The sequence below is a fragment of the Molothrus aeneus genome, chromosome 14, assembly GCF_037042795.1.
Source record: "Molothrus aeneus isolate 106 chromosome 14, BPBGC_Maene_1.0, whole genome shotgun sequence".
Classification (NCBI taxonomy): Eukaryota; Metazoa; Chordata; class Aves; order Passeriformes; family Icteridae; genus Molothrus; species Molothrus aeneus.
This window is the reverse complement of record NC_089659.1, coordinates 2,066,930-2,081,234: the sequence shown is the minus strand read 5'-3', so window position 1 is coordinate 2,081,234 and position 14,305 is coordinate 2,066,930. Positions and strand designations below refer to the sequence as shown.

The window sequence follows — 14,305 nt, the reverse complement described above, 5'->3', positions numbered from 1 at the left end:
GATCTGGGGGATGGGATGGGATGGGATGGGATGGGATGGGATGGGATGGGATGGGATGGGATGGGATGGGATGGGATGGGACAGGTGCTGTAGCCTACAGGTATCAGCAATGCTCTGCCAGACACCTCACTCAGCTCCATGATAGGAATAATCCTAATGAAAAGCTAAATAATCCTAAATAAATAACCCTAAATAAATAAGCTGCACTGAGAGATGCAGGAAAAAAAAACTGATAAAGTGAAACAAATTGTGGATCCTCCCTGCTGTGGCACTGTCCCCACTGCCCTCCTCTTGGCTTTCTACCTGGGCTGAATTTCCCCAGGTTTTGTTGTGGGATTTTTGGTCTTTTTTTGGTTGATCTATCCTGATGGATCCAAGGGCTCTTTGGGGCACCGTGAATGTTCTGTGCCCCAGTGGGTGCTGCTCTCACTGGAAAGAGGTGATCATTTGGGCTCCCCTGCCTCCTTGCAGCACTCTGGGAGAGGCTGAGGCTCAGCTCCCAGAGATCCAGGCTGGGGAGAGCACCCACGGATCCAGGGGGAAGGTGGGAGCTCCAGGGGATGGGCTGAGCTTGGTGAGCACCAGCTGTGGTGACGGGCGCATTGTCCCTTGCCAGGCAGGCACGCAGAGGACATCTTTGGAGAGCTGTTCAATGAAGCCAACAGCTTCTACATGAGGATGAACTCACTGCAGGAGAGGGTGGACCTGCTGGTCATCAAGGTGACACAGCTGGACTCCACCGTGGAGGAAGGTGAGGGGCTGGGGCTGGTTTGGGGTGATGCTCTCAGGACTGGAGCCCCACCATCCTGTGCCCGGCGGGCTGAGGCCACCCCTGCATCCCTTGTCCTTCCTGTGCCCCTCAGTTTCGCTGCAGGACATCAACATGAGGAAAGCCTTCAAGAGCTCCACAGTGCAGAACCAGCAGGTGGTGTCCCGCAACTCCATCCCCAACCCGGTGATGGAGATGTACCAGCGCTGCGACAAGCCCCCGCCCCTCAACATCCTCACACCCTACAGGTACGGGGCACAGCTCTCCAAGGGGGTCCTTCCCATGAGGAGGATCAGGTGTGCCCCCATTTGTATGTTGTGCTGCCCCCTCATTGTGTGGGGTGCTTGGGATGAGTGTCCACAGCCAGCAGGTGGTGTCTGCTGTGTTGGATGTGTCTGTGGTGGTGCAGCAGCTCATGGTCATGGTCAGCCCAAAGCCCTTGGAAGGGGAACAGGGGGGTCTTCTCCTGTGGCTGGTAACCCTCCCTCTGTCCTTTGAACCCCCAGGGATGACAAGAAGGACGGCCTCAAATTCTACACTGACCCCTCCTACTTCTTCAACTTATGGAAGGAGAAGATGCTGCAGGCGACAGAAGACAAGAGGAAGGAGAAGCGCAGGCAGAAGGTGGGTGGGGGCAGCAGGGGGACAAGCAGGGGAGCTGGGGGTGCTCGGGACAGCCACCTCCTGGTGCATCCTTCATCAGAAGGATGGGTGCATCTGGGCCAGGCTGGAGGTGGAGCCGTGGCTTTGCGTCCCCCCAGGAGCAGCGGCTGGTGGAGGACTCCACCCGGGAGGTGAAGAAAGTGAGGAAAGCCCGCAACCGGCGCCTGGAGTGGAACATGATGGCGTATGATAAAGAGTTCCGGCCGGATAACAGGTTCTCACCATCCCCCTATCACATGGCATCATCGGAAGGATCACTGTCCCCAGATAATAGGCAGGTTCTACCTCCTACACCTTCAGCTCACGGCTCTCCTTTGCTTTGCTCTTCCTCTCCGTCATTGTGGGGGATGTGGTGCCCACAGCAGGGTCGGGGTGTTCAGTTGTTAGCCTGTGGATAGTTGGATAGCCTGTGGTAGCTTCATGGATAGCTGGTGTCCCCAGGGTGTCATCCTGGAGCTCAGGAGGAGCCTTGGCACTGGGATAAAACCGGAGCACTTTCCATTTCGCAGCTAAGGGAAGAGAGTGGTTCAGCTCTGTTGTGTCCTCCTCCCCTGTGCTCTCACTCTGCTGTCTTGTACATCGATATTTTCATGGCCTGTTTTTGTTTTGTTGTCTCAACCCCAAAATGCTCCCAAACCCACTCCCTGAGCCCCCTCAGGTGTACAACAGCCGCCTTCTCCCGTGCTGCAGGTCCTACGCGTCGGACGCTGCCGACCACTCGTACCCGGCCAGCCCCAACCACCCTGCCCAGCTGCTGGCCCCCGCTGCCCACCTGGCCCCGGCGGAGCACAAGGAGGGGCTGGCAGCCCCCACGCCCCCCGAGCACGGGTTCCGGCCCGCGGGCAGCCGGCAGAACAGCCTGACCCGCCTGCAGCAGCCCCACGCGCCGCCGCCCCCCGAGGCCGTGCTCAACGGGCCCAGACCCCACCTAGTCAAGGATTACGGGTAAAGCTTCAGCCTGCTCGCTGCTGGAGGGGTGTCCAAAGGGAAGGGGGGCTTGGTGGGGGTCTGACCCCACATTTCCAGGCTGATGGAGCAGGAGAGACCTGCCCTGCATGGTCCAAAACTGCTGGTGAGAGGCCAAATCAGTCAGGAGTGCTCTTGGGGTAATGTCATCCCAGATAAGGGGCCGGGATGGATGGAGGGTTTTTTGGGGTGTTGCCTGCTTTCCACCACTGCATTACTCATAACCCATCCAGCAGAGCTCCAGCACCCTTCTGACTCTGGGACAGAGCTTTCATTGGGGTTTGGAGCAAACCAAGCCAGAGTGGAGCCAGCTGGGTGCTGGGACGGGTAATAGGAAATCCTTCAGCAGTGCTCTGGCAGCCAGGAGAGCCAGGTGTGCCCTACAGGGCATCAGGCCCAGCATCACCAGCCAGGCAAGGCAGGAGATTGCCCTGCTCTGATCTGCACTGGAGCAGCCTCACCTTGAGTACTGGGGGCAAGTTTGGGCACCACAATATAAAAAAGACATTGGGATGTTAGAGAGTGTCCGAAGGAGGCCATGAAGATGGTGAAGGGCTTTGAGGAGAAGCCGTGTGAGGAGTGGTTAAGGGCGTTTAGAGTGTCCAGCTGGAGGAGAGTGAGGGGAGGCATCATTGCAGTCCACAGTTTCCTGAGGGGAAGCAGAGGGGCAGATGCTGATCTCTTGTTTGTGGTGACCGGTGACAGGACCCGAGGGAATGGCCTGGAGCTGTGTCAGAGGAGGTTTAGGTTGGTTATCAGGAAAAGATTCTTCCCTCAGAGGGCCGTGGGGCACTGAGCAGGCTCCCAGGGGAGTGGCGCCAGCACCACACCTACCGGAGCTCCGGGAGCGTTTGGACGGAGCTCCCGGGGATGCCCAGGGTGGGATTGTTTGGGATGTTCCCGGAGCTGGACTGGATGATCCCTGGGCTCTGTGATTCCCGTGGCTCTGACGCTGTGCCCCCGTTGCAGGCCGCAGCCGGTGCCCATGGCCGAGTACTTCGTGCCGCCGGCCCCGCCGCCGCCGCCGCCCGTCATCCCGTCGGCTCAGACCGCCTTCGACAGCCCCATCTCGGCTCCCCCCGCGCTGGCCCCCGGCTCGGCCTCAGCCCCCAACTACGCCCCGTCCCCGCCTCCCGCGCCCCCCGGGCCCTACTCGGCCTCCCCGCCTCAGAGCGGGCCCATGGCACCCCCGGTGGCGCCGCCGCCGCCGCCGCCCGGGCCCCCGGCCGTGTCCGCCTCGCCCGCGCACTCCGCATCGCCGCCCGCGCCCGCCGAGCCCCGCAAGCCGCCGGTGCCGCTGATGCCCATGAGCGACGCCCGGAGCGACCTCCTGGCTGCCATCCGCAGGGGTGAGTGCGGGGACACGGCCCTGGCCGGGACACGGGCGACAAAGCACAGCTGGGTGGCACCGGTGACACCGGGGGCAAGATGAGTGCTTGGTGGGCAGGTGATGGGTGAGGATGGCGGGGCCTTGCCGGGGGAAGAAAGGCAGAGTAGATGCAATCTCCATGGCTGGAGGGCGAATGAAGCCCCGCAGATTGCTGGCAGCTCCCAGACATGGAGGTGCCTTTATTCCCCTGGCAAGGTCCCACCATCCTCACCCATTCCCCTTCCTTTGGACACCCTGGCTTCCTCCCAGGCTGTAGTGGATGATGTGCTCCAAGGTCTCTCGCATTTCCTTTTCCTGCAAATCTTCAGGTCAAATGGTAAATTTAACCTTTCAGAAGGTTCAATATTTTCAGGCTGAGTGGAAGCAGAGGAGGAGCTTTATTTTATGATACAGCTCAGTATCATAGAATAGTCAGTAATCACAGATACTCATAAAATCCTAGCATGGTTTGGGTTGGAAGGGACCTTAAAGCTCACCCCATTCCACCCCCTGCCATGGCAGGGACACCTCCCGCTGTCACAGGCTGCTCCAAGCCCCAGTGTCCAGCCTGGCCTTGGATATTTCAGAGATCCAAAGCAGCCACAGCTGCTCTGGCAACCTGGGCCAGGGCCTGCCCACCCTCACAGGGAAAAATTTATTCCTGACATCCATTCTGGCCTACTCTCTCCCAGTTTACAACTATTCCCTCTTTTCCTACCAATCCTGTCCCATCCTCTCACATAACTTTATAACCACCAGGGCAGCACCCCTCTTGTCTCAGCCAACATTTTACAACTGGGTGCATGCTGCACACTGGGCGCACTCCCCCTGAAGCCTTCCCCCTTTCCTGTAGGAATCCAACTCCGGAAGGTGCAGGAGCAGTGGGAACAAGAGGCCAAGAAAGAGCCCGTGGGCAATGACGTGGCCACCATCCTGTCGCGCCGCATCGCCGTGGAGTACAGCGAGTCCGACGACGACTCGGAGCTGGACGAGAACGAGTGGTCGGACTGAGGGCCCCGGCTGGGCGGGCTCGGGCTCCTGCTCCCCTCCAGGTGTGTATGGGCACCTTCCCCAGGGGCTCCTGCTCCTCTCCAGGTGTGTATGGGCACCTTCCCCAGGGGCTCCTGCTCCTCTCCAGGTGTGTATGGGCACCTTCCCCAGGGGCTCCTGCTCCCTCCAGGTGTGTATGGGCACCTTCCCCAGCGTCGCTGCCCCGGTCAGGAGCTTTGCTTTTACACTATGTCCAAAACCCTTCGGGCAGCAGCAGCAGCAGCAGCACTGGTAGGATACACCTCGGAGGCAGTGAGAGCAGAAATTAGCAGCACCTTCACAGTTAATGACTTCCAAAATTCTCTGAAGGCAGGTTAATAGGATTACTCCAGATTTACACCTGGAGCAAGAGCGGAAGCTGGCCCTGGGTGTGCTTTGTGAGAGGAGGGAGCCCCAGAGGCAGCAGTGCTTTTCCAGCTAAATGTTAATTGTGATAACGAGAAGCTCCTGGAGAAGAAGCCTTGTTTGCACAGCTGGTGCCACCACGGGAGCTCAGGGGTGGCCTTGTGGGCTTGGGGACACTGCTGCTGGTGGTTTTGGGGTCAGGCAGATCCAAAGGCTGGGTGTGAGCAGGAGCCTCCTTCCCTACAGAGCAATGCACCACATTTAGTAGCAGTTACACCTTTGTGTTGCTGCTCCCTGGAAAATCATGGAATGCTTTGGGTTGGAAGACACCTTTAGAGCCCATCTAGTCCAGCCAGAACTGGGACACCCTCCACTAGACCAGGTGGCATGAGCAGCCCAAGGTGTTGGTAACCTCAGCCTGTATCCACCCTCAGAGCTGGTTTTCTAGGAGCAAAGGGGGAAGGCAAGGCTGGAGTGGCTGGCAGGGAGATTCAGCCCTGTCTGGGTTTGTCCTGCCTTTTCCAGCAGGAGTAGAGATGTCCAGGAAGCCCCCACAAGCCCAGCTCTCCTTGGCCTTAGCATGGCACCATTTCAGTGTGATTTGGGAAAAGGTGAATCAGACAATCTGCTGCTTTCAGGTAAACTCTCAACTTGCACTTTGCAGCCCCACAAACTGTGCCTGTACAATTGGGATCAGCTCAGAGGCAGGCACTGATTCCCCTTGCCTGATCCTGCTCCTTCCCCTGTCCTAAGTTTGGACACTGATGGAGGAGCTGGGTGACCAGCCCCTGTTTCAGCACTGAAAGTACATGTTTCCCATCAAAACAGAGCCTGATCCATGGAAGACTTCTCACAGAGCTACAAAGGGAGGAGGCACAGAGGAAGGCTGAGCAAAGGGGTGGGAAATACTGGAAATATCACAGGCAGGTGTGAAAACCTGCAGAGAGCTGGGAGATGTTCCCCACCTGTGGAAAACAGGCCAGGAGCAGCTGTGGATTGGCCAGTGTGATGTCCCCAGACCCTCTCTTGTGTTCCCCTTTACCACAAGTCCCTGAACAGGGAAAGCTGAGCTCTGTGCCCAGTTCCTGCCTCTCCCAGCAGCCCTGCAGGTGATGGCTGCTTCAGCAGGATTTTGGCTATGTAGAAGCAGCCAGACCTGCAAAAGAGGTGGGAGGATATGGCTGAGACCCAAATGCTGATGGTTAAATTCACAAAATCCTAGAATGGTTTGGGATAAAAGGGACCTTAAAGACATCTCATTCCAACCCCCTGCCAAGGGCACCTTCCACTAGAGCAGGTTGCTGATTTCCTGGGAAATGCTGGTGTTGGGCAATGTCCCAAACATCTGCTCATTTGCCCCCAGTGACAAACCCCTCATGGCCAGGTGTGGTGAATCCTCTGCCCAGCTGCTGGGAAATGCCACCAGGAGTTCTCCTTTCTCCTGAGAGGCACAAAATGGTCTCTTGGCCCTCGGATGTGACACACCTAGGCTGGCAGCTGCTGAGTGGGCTTGAGCAGGGGTGCAGAAGGGATTTGGGATGTGGGAGAGGGCAAGGCAAGAAGCAGCAGGATACAGGGAATAACTCATCTGCAAACCCCAAGGAGCAGGAGTGACCAGAGGGCCAGGGAGACACCGTGCCCTGCAGGTGGCCAGGAATTCCTTGTGCACACTGAGAGCTCTTGGTTCTGGTGCTGAGCCTCTGAGATGCAGGGAAATGGCTGCAGGAGCTTTTTGCAGAGCCCCTGCAATGCCCAGGAGCTGCTTTCCTTGGGAAGGCAGCTGGGGTTTGGCTGGAGCAGGTTCAGAAGGAGGCAGTGTAAAAATTCAGGGCAACATTTAAGGTGGAGTTTCTGGAGGAGAGTTATTAACGTAGATACAATCACAAAACTGTGTGTAAGCAAAGAGAAATTTGGTTTATTTAGGTAATTTAGGAAGAGTAATAACCCTTTGTGTGAGAGAGAGAGAGAAAATAGCAGGGGCTGGTGGAGCTGCTCTTGTCTGTTCCAGAAGTGGAGGGGCTGCAGAGCCACTGTGGGGACCCAGCAGAGCTGAGGAGCCCCACTGGGCCTGGGAGGGGGCTCAGGGACACAGGGAACTCATCCCCGGCCTCTGTGGCTGTCCCAGACTGCAAAGCTGAGCCACTCCTTGTCTGTGGTAATTTCGGGGTCCCCAGGACGAAGGAGGAATTGAGAATCTGACTCCATGTTCTTAGAAGGCTGATTTATTATTTTATGTACTTATATTATATAAAAGAATGCTATACTAAAACTATACTAAAGAATAGAGAAAGGATACAGACAGAAGTTTTAACAAAATACTGCTGAAAAACTCATGACCTCTTCCAGAGTCCCAACACAGCTGAACAGTGATTGGTCATTGAGTAAAAACAATCTCCAGACCCCATTCCAAAGCAGCAAAACACAGGAGAAGCAATCAGATAATTCTTGTTTTCATTTTTCTCGGAGGCTTCTCATCTTCCCAGGAGAAGAAATGCTGGTGAAGGGATTTTTCAGAAAATGTGACAGTGGCACTGGTGGGAGCTGGAGAGCAGCCCAGGGCCCCTGAGAGATCCAGTCCCTCCTTTTCATGCCCCAGTTGCTCTGTGTGTGTCACGTGGGGCTGTGGCAACTGGGGCAGGACTCTGTGGGTGTGTGGCAGTCAGGGCTGTCCCTGGGGCCTCCCATGGCCCTGTCACCCTGTGCTGGGGCTGGCACTGCCAGGATTGGTGTCTTGGCATGGAAAAGGGCTTGACAAGTGCTTGAAGGTTGGGAGGGACCCTAAAGGGCTTTAGGTCACTCAGGCCACACCTGCAGAGCAGATGCAGCCCCAGGGGGGCAGGAAAGGCTCACCCCCATTTCCTCACCTCTTTATGTTCTTACACCACGGCCCCACTGGTGTAAAACACCCATCCCAGCAGCCCCAGCACGGCCTCACCCGTCCTGCTCTGCTGAAGGAAACCCCCTGAGAGCACAAACCCAGCTCACATTCCCAGCTGCAAAGCCAGCCAGCAGCTCCATGGCTCCCAGCTGGTTGGGAACATCACCTTCCTCCTCTTCAGGGAGCAGAGCTGCCATGGACACCCTCCAGCTGTCCTGGTAGCAGGGGTGGGATCCCCCATCCTCAGCCCACAGAGGTGGAGCTGCTGGAGAAGTGACCTCAGGGAGGTTTGGGCACCATTTCTGGCCTGGCCATGGCACACCCAGCTCTTCCCAACCCTCCCAGCAGCACCAGGGATCATTCAGCTGGGAAAGGACCTCCAGGACCTCCAGGCTGGAGCATTAATGCCACTGTGCCATGAGAGCCAGCCCATCCCCAGTGCCTTCCCCTGAGGGACTCAGCTCCACCACCTTCATTTGGGGCAGAATCACCTGGTTTTTGCTCAGGTGACCTTTGCAGTCCAACAGAAGTGACACCAATTCCTTGGCTGCTCTGGGCTGTGCTGCTGGGACTGTGCCACACTAATTAACACTGTCTGTCTGTCCCACATGCTGCACACTCAGTGGTTTGTACATATGTGCCTATTTCTGTGCATGCTCCCCAAAGTAGGCCATGCTGAGTTACACAACCTGAAATGCTCAAATCCTCATGTGGGCTGATATAAAAGTGAATATTTAAGTATTTTATCTAGCTTGGTAGACATTAAAAAATACAATCCAGGTCACAGATGATTGAATTTCTCCTGTCTCAAGAGTGCCAGAATTGGGCTGAGGAGGTTCTCCTGTACATTAAGGTATCGTGTTCCCTGCTAAAATATAGCAGTGGCATTTCATTGCCAAAGGAGAATCACAGAGTGCCAAACATTTAATGAGTCCAACTGATCTCCTGAGAGCTCCTCTTTCCATTTTATCTGCTTCCCCCTACTTGCCAATTTATGGGCATAGATCAAAAATAATAAATATGGCTGTCAGCAACAGGGGAAAATATCCTGTGTCCATACAAATGGGCTGGGCTGGAGTCAGTGGAACAGTAAATGAGTAAATCTTGGTTCTGCTTGGAGATGTCCATGGAAGCTGTCATCCTTGAGGTCCATCAGGAGCCTCTTGGACATCCCAGGTGAATCTGGAAAGGGACTTTACAGGGAGCACTGTGCCCGTGGCACAGCTGTGAAGCCACACCAGGAGTGAAGGCTGGTCCTGCTCAGATTGCTGGGGGTTGGTGGAAGGCCTGCAGTGTTCACTCCTGGAATTGTCTCCCTGATTTGGAGTGGCCATGGAGCTGGCTGGTGGTGCTGGTGGCTCTCAAAGGATCAGTGTCCTGCAGGAAGAAAGGATTGGGCAGTTTCTAATTTCCCACCCAGGGAAGAGACCTAGAGAGGAGCAATCCCCCATCCCACGAGGGCTCCTGCCTTTGCAGCTGTTTCATCTTGGGGAGGTTTTACTCCAGTGACAAACTTAGGGCTGAACTTGGCTTCTTCAGAGAGCTCTTTCCACAGAAGAGCCCTCAAATTTCCTCCCAGCCACTTTTCCACCCCTCTCTCCCTTCCCAGACACCCAACAGCCTGGGCAGAAGCTTTGCAGACTCCCCTGAGCCTGAACCAACACCTCAGCTTTAATGACAAATGGGAGTTTTGCTTGGAGGAAGGCAGGTGGCAGCACTGGAGGTGGCATTTTGGAGGGGACATTCCAGAGGTCCCCGGCTGGCAGGAGCTCTGTGCCACTTCCTTGTGGCTGGAGGAGGGATGGCCATGGGAAGCACAGGCTGTTCCTTTCACCAATATTCCTGTTTTTCCTGTAGCAGTAGTTCTTTAGGGGTAAGGTTTTCTCAGCTGGAATGTCACTTTACAGATTTAAAAAATAATTTAAAAAAAATTAAAAATAAGGGCAAGGAGTCTGTCCTGAGGTGTTTACAGTCTACAGCAAAGACCATGTAACCTGCACTGCACTTTAGAAGCCTCAAATGCTCACTCACCCATGACTTTCCCCTCCACTGGGCAGCAGCCCCTCGAGGGCAGTTGTCCCTTCCTTGGTGGCCCCTGAGCAGCACCAGCCACGTCCCTGCTGGTGCCAGAGCCCTGGGGCTCTCCTGCCCCCATTCCCCATGCAGAAGTGCCTGAGCAAAGCCCAGGAGAGCCAAGCCATGCTGGGTTTGTCCCTGAACAGGTCCCTGTGCCCTGGGGGGAGATGTCAATGGAAGCTCCTGCCCCCACACAGCTGTGCTCCCTGGGATGGCCTCGTGGGCTGGGAATGGTGCCTGGGACCCCCCTCCCCTGGCTGACCTTAGGGCTGTCACCAACCATGGCCCAGCCTCTGGGAAACCTCCTCCTCCAGACACAACCCAAAGCCAGACTGTGAATGGTTCCATCTTTTTGAGAATCAAAGGGAGGGGTTTTCTTTGTGTGAATCTGATTTTTGGGGTTTTTTTTGGACAAACTCCAGGGTTTTAGGCTCACTCTCTCAAGCTCCACCTTCTCCAGGTGAAAAATGTGCCTGTATTTTCCTGGTGGAGGAATAAATAAAAACCAAACCAAACCCCAGAGTTAAGAACTTCAGGGAGGAGATGTTTGCCCCAAAGCCTTCAGAGCTGTGCCCACGGGAGGGGTGGGACAATAGGATGTCCCCAGGGGAGGACACCATCCTGGTGGTGTCACCCAGGGCGCTGTCACCACCCTGGGGGTGTCACCAGAGCCTGCAGCAAGGGCTGGGCTCCTGCTGAGGGAAAGCCCAGGCAGAAGCTGCAGGGGGAACGTCCCTGGGGGCAGAATGGATGTGACAGGAGCCAAAGTGGTGTCTGAATCACTGCCTGGAGCCCGAGGCCACCACAGCACCACTGATGCTTCACCCTCCCTGGGCATCTCCCAGCAGGGATTGTCCCAGGGTGCCTCCAGCCTCTCCCTCCCCCCAGGAACAGGATTAAAGCTCCTGCTGGTTGTTGGGAGCCCAGTGGGTGTGAAAAGAGCCTTTCCCTGCACACTGGCACTGCCAGGGGACAGGGCTGGCCCCAGGGGGGTCCAGCTCAGCTAATTCCAGCTCTTGGTTCTGTGCAAGGGTAAGAGTGCAGAGAGGAGAAAATAAGGCAGAAAGGAACCAGCCCAGCATTTTAGGTTGGTTATTTTAGGCTGGTTATGCTCACATCAGCCTGCACAGGGGAAACCTCAGCCAGGTCAAAACCACAGAGGGCAGTGAGGGGGTAAATCTGTTCTGCAGGTCAGTGTGGGACTGAGCTGTGGCACAAAGGAGCTGAGTCAGGTCTCAGGGAAAACCTTCTGGAGGTGAGGATGGAGAAACTCAGGCCCCAGAGGCTCTGCCATGGCTTTGAGAAGGCAGAGAGGAGCTCTGACCTTGTGTGCAGCCAGGGGCTGGTGGGTAGAGGTGCCCTCAGGGCCTTTCTGGCACGTTTGTGATTCTCCCTCATCCCTGGGTGGGGCACAGCCCCAGAGCATCCCCCAGCAGCCAGGGCAGCTGCTTTTGCTCCCCTTTGGTTTTAGTGTTAAGCCTTGAATTGAATAAAGGTAAAATGTGCTGCAGAATAAACACCTGGGAGGGAAGGATGTGAGCTCCCAGCTGTTTCTGCTGGATTTCAATGGTTAAAAGGCAGCAGCTTCTCTGGACCATTCATGATCCACAGACTGTACTGAAAAAACCATTAAGGTGGACAATTTAACATTTACCCTTTGATTTGGGGTAGCTCAGTTGAGAAATCTAATAATAAAATGTAAAAGAAAAAAAAATCTAAAACTAAGCAAACAAAAAAACCCTAACTCGCCCACAAAACAAAAAAGCAAATGAACAACTCACATGTGATTTCCAGAAGGATAAACTGTTCCCTTTCCTTCCCTCAGACCTAGAGGGAAGGTCAGACACAGCAGCACTTCCCAGTCACTCAGCAGCAGAATGAAGCAGGTGCCACCAGAACCACTTCCAAAAATCCAGGAAACTGGTGTTTAAGGAAAAGCAATAACCACAGCACCCCAGTGCAGCAAGGAGAGGCTATCCTGCCACTACAGGAGGTACTTTTGTCCCTGCAGGCCCCTCCCCAGCTCAAGTGTTTCAAATCCCATTGATTTTCACCTCTCACTGGTGCTGTGCAATCCCGGTGCCTCAGCTGGGATTGCTGACTCTGTGGAAAATCCCTTCTTGCCATGGAAAAACCAAAAATCTTGTGTTAAAAAGGGAGAGGGCTTGGAGGCAGGGACATCCTGTGATGCCCATGGAGAGCTGCTGATGATTTCCTCCTGGCAGCAGCAGCAGCTCAGGCAGAGCCCTGCCAGGGCTCCAAAAATCAGGCATGAGCATCAACACTCCCCTCTCTGCTCCCCCTCCAAATTTAATTTTACTCTGAGATGTTTCAGCTCTGTCTGGAGCTCTGGCCAGTTTTCCACAGATGGGGTTGCTCTTTCCGGGGTTTATTGTCTTGGGTCAGAATAGATCAGGTAAAGGAAGCAAATCACAGAATCCCAGAACTGTTTGAATTTCCAGTCTGGTTTCCACCCCCTGCCATGGGCAGGGACACCTTGCCTCAAGTCCCACCCAACCTGCTCAAATCCCCACAAATTTAAAAAACCTTTTTCTTCAAAATGCATTTTCAGGGCCTTTTGGGGCTGATGGCTCCTCACCCTAACAGACTTCCTGAATTTTGGGGCTGCCTGACTTGTTGGGGGGACCTGAGGCAGGGTGTGAGTTTGGGGTGATGCTGAGCTGTGCTGGCACCTTCCTCCCCTCTGCCCTCAGCTGTGCCCTGTCACACACAGGGCTGGCACCCAGAACGGCTGCTGGGGACACCACGGGGCCAGGGCAGCTCCTCATGACACAAGTGCCTTTCCTGGGGTCCCTCTGGAGCCTCCTGGGCTGGGAATGGGCAGAGCTCAGCTGGGCTGGGATCCTGGAGCTGCCAGGGGATCCTCTGGGATCCTCCTCCCACAGGAGTGTCTTGGGGAGCAGTTGTCACTCCAGCCTGGGCCAGCCCCAGGAAACCTGCTGAGCAGCCTGGAGCCGTGGGGACAGTGCCCAGAGGAAGGCATGGGGACAGTTCCCACAGCTGTGGGGAGGGGACAAACCCTGTCACCACCGTGCTGTGGGGAGGGGACAAGCCCTGTCACCACCGTGCTGTGGGGAGGGGACAAGCCCTGTCACCACCATGCTGTGGGATTTGCACGTGCTGTGGGTTGCTGCTGTCATGGGGCAAGCATTCAGGAGAGCCCTCCTCCTCCTCCTCCTCCTCCTCCTCCTCCTCCTGCTGCTGCTGCTGCTGCTGCTGTCCAGCCTGGGGCTGCTGGGCCAATGGCAGCTGCTGCAGCAGGACAGGAGCCATCTCCTCCCAGCTTCCATCCTCTCTGGGGCCAGCAGGAGCCCTGACACCTCTGGGGAAGGCCAGGTGCTGTAGGGGAGTTGTTTTGGAGGGAATTGAAGGCAGGTGAGGATCATCTCCTGCAGATCAAGGCACCTCAGACCCCCCTGCACCACCCAAACCTTGAGACCTCCTGGAGCACTGGGCACCCATCCTCCCAGAACAGAGCAGCCAGAGCTCCAGATGGGCATTTCAGAAGCAGTTTTCTCTCCTTTTGGCACCAACTGGTCACACACAGAGCCCAGAGCCAGGGCTGCTCTCTGTGGAGGTTGGCCCAGCTCTGCAGGGGTGGCACAGAGGGGACAGGGACACCTCAGCATCCCAACACTCCTGCAAAAGGCTCATTTTTAATCCCAGCAGGAGAATTACTCTATCTCCTTAGATTTGCCACCTGGCAGGAGGAGCTGGTGCAGGATAGGCACCTTCCCAAGGGAGGGTGACCCATTCCAGGCCGTGAGAGGCTCCCATTGCTGCAGAGCTGAGCTGAGGGAGGAGATGTTCTCTGTCTCTGGGGTCTTTAACCACGTGCCCTTAGTCAGTAGGTGAGTAGGTGTTGCTGCCCGTGTCTATCTCCCCTGCCCAGTTGCTACATGTGAACAAGTGTATTTCTCCCCAGTGTTGTGGGTTCTGCCTGTGGTGACACAAGGATGGGAAGGGAGGGATGACCTCGAGCTTCCTTCTGGACAGGGTAGAGAGGAAACCTGGATGGGTCCGAGGCACCGCTTGTAACTACATTTGTTCAAGAAATGTCATCTTAACCCCAAACTGTTGACACTTTATGCATGTGCTAATTAAATTTAAAAGAAAAAAAATTTAAAAAATGGAAAAAACTTAATAAAGATTTTAAGAGGTTACAGTA

General features: G+C 55.6%; 1 protein-coding gene across 3 annotated transcripts in view; it reads left to right on the top strand.

The window, feature by feature from the left end:
• LOC136562788 (actin-binding protein WASF3-like) overlaps nt 1-14,305 on the top strand; it is a 27,447-nt gene extending 13,142 nt beyond the window's left edge. For 2 of the 3 annotated variants that reach the window (XM_066559793.1, XM_066559794.1), the window contains 7 exons: nt 617-751; nt 864-1,017; nt 1,276-1,393; nt 1,531-1,706; nt 2,123-2,377; nt 3,368-3,747; nt 4,621-14,305. In XM_066559793.1, the coding sequence (XP_066415890.1) occupies nt 617-751; nt 864-1,017; nt 1,276-1,393; nt 1,531-1,706; nt 2,123-2,377; nt 3,368-3,747; nt 4,621-4,778 (1,376 nt within the window). In that variant the 3' untranslated portion in view covers nt 4,779-14,305. The remainder of the gene's footprint in view (nt 1-616; nt 752-863; nt 1,018-1,275; nt 1,394-1,530; nt 1,707-2,122; nt 2,378-3,367; nt 3,748-4,620) is intronic. The other variant, XM_066559795.1, reaches the window with a different exon arrangement.